The 1,946-nt window shown below is 58.7% G+C and overlaps 1 protein-coding gene across 4 annotated transcripts in view; it reads right to left on the reverse strand.

Annotated features, from left to right (window-relative positions):
• The window catches only part of PGS1 (phosphatidylglycerophosphate synthase 1), a 40,555-nt gene that overhangs the window by 17,980 nt on the left and 20,629 nt on the right, over positions 1 to 1,946 (reverse strand). The window contains exons 8-9 of one of the 4 annotated variants that reach the window (XM_023729212.1): positions 342 to 375; positions 159 to 240 (exon numbers count right to left, since the gene is read on the reverse strand). The exons of the other annotated variants lie outside the window; for them this stretch is intronic. Coding sequence (XP_023584980.1) covers positions 353 to 375 — 23 coding nt within the window. The 3' untranslated portion in view covers positions 159 to 240; positions 342 to 352. Of the gene's footprint in view, positions 1 to 158; positions 241 to 341; positions 376 to 1,946 lie in introns of those variants that run through there. 4 annotated transcript variants of the gene reach the window in all.

A 1,946-nucleotide genomic window follows, 5' to 3' on the forward strand; every position in this document is an offset into this window, starting at 1 on the left:
GTCCACTGCAGTGAGGGGTCAGGGCCCTCCTGCCCCATGTCCACTGCAGTGAGGGGTCCGGGCCCTCCTGCCGCCGTGTCCACCAATCACTCACCATGACTCACACACGCCCCCCCCCACGGCTCCATGTCCGCACAGCACTGCTCTCACCCCGCGCCTCACAGAAGCCTTTCTCTGCATGAATGTCGATACAGGCTCTGTCGCCCAGCTCTCCCGACGTTCCAACGTGACTGCCCCATTCTACAGATGGAAACAGAACCCAGGTCCCTCAGCCTGAGGAACATCGATGGGAGCTGAGAAGCAGGATTTCGGGATCCAGGGCTACACCAAACTACACTTACATGGGTTCGTCTCAGCAGCCTGAACGGGCGTCCTCTGCAAAGAGCCAACAGAAACTGAATGGAGAACCCACCACAAAAGAAGTCTCTAGTGCACTCCTGGAAGTGACGGAAGGTCCCTCTGGTTCTCTGCAACAGCTGAGTTTATAAACATGCGACATATATCCAGGTCTCTGTGAAACCAGCACCATATGCCAGTCAGCTGCAGCACTACTCAGTCTGCCCAGCAGAATAAACACGGCTTCCAGAAACAGTCATCACAGAGAACTGCCCAATAAGGCGTCTAAGCTACAGCCAGGTAGCTCGGCAATCCTGCAGAACACAGGAAACACAAAGGAATACACCCTGGCCCCTGAACTTGCTGCTGTCGCCTCGAACTGGCACCCACTAGCAGCTGCTGACAAACGTGAGACATCCTCTCCCAGCCAGCGTGCCAGCCCCCGAGGGCAGGACCAGGCCGGGGCCAAGGGAAAGCTGCACATGGTCAAGCCTCAGACCCTCTTGCCACCTGACTGGTGTGTGGGGGTGGGGGTGGGGGTGCTGTGTCAACGAACGAAGTGCCGTCTGCGGCAAGGGATCCGGAAGTAGAAACGACGCTCCCATCAAGGGCTTCTGGGAGCAGCAGAGCCGAGATCAGCCAGGCCTGTCCTGCAGGAGCTGTGGAGAAACTCGTGGCATCAGCCACACAGCCACGGCAGGAATGTTCCAGGGCCAACGTATGTACGTAGCACGGGCCTGGCGCACGGACTGTCAGTCGGTGGTCCCAGCTCAGCACCCGGATCGCACTGTCAAAGGCACCTGGCTCATCCAGCACAGCTCCGGTCTCTCCAAAGTCCTGTGGTCGTCAGAGGATGGGCCAAAAGAGGGTGCTGGCCCCTCACCTCCCCATCGCCATAAGTCAGGGCAGCTGGCCTCGCAATCAGCACTGAGTGCACTAACCCCAGCTCCTGGTTTCAGGGCGAGGCCCCTCTGTGCAAGAAGCCCTCCCAATGCAAACCCCCAGCATGCATGCACACACGCACGCACACACACACTCACGCACACACTCGCACATGCACACACGTGCACACACGCCCCGGGATCCAGTGTAGATTGCCCACGTCTTCCCCACTAATCTGGCACTCCCCAGATCGCGGGCCCCACCCGCCCCAGGCAGGAGGGTGGCAGGAGCAGGCCAGTGCGGGAAAGGGCGAGACACACTGGAAAAGCCGGTAGAGCACTTCGGTTTCAACGTAACTGGGGAGTCACCGCATATTTATCAGCACAGCTTTGGGAAGATAACTACCCCTCCCCACGGAGTCAGAACTGACCAGCCAGGAACTCGACCCACCGTGGGCTGAGCGTGGGGCCTGGTGACAAGGGACCCCTTGCTGCTTCAGCCACAGTGCAGACGAGGAGAAAGCACCATCTGAACACGCCCCTGGGCAGCTCTGCAAGCGCAGATACACGCATGTACAGAGACACCCACGCAGATACACACATGTACAGACACACCCACACAGATACATGCATGTACAGAGACGCCACGCAGATACACGCATGTACAGAGATGCCACGCAGATACACGCATGTACAGAGATGCCACGCAGATACACGCATGTACAGAGA

Source organism: Trichechus manatus, unplaced genomic scaffold (genome assembly GCF_000243295.1).
Source record: "Trichechus manatus latirostris isolate Lorelei unplaced genomic scaffold, TriManLat1.0 scaffold00028, whole genome shotgun sequence".
Taxonomy (NCBI): domain Eukaryota; kingdom Metazoa; phylum Chordata; class Mammalia; order Sirenia; family Trichechidae; genus Trichechus; species Trichechus manatus.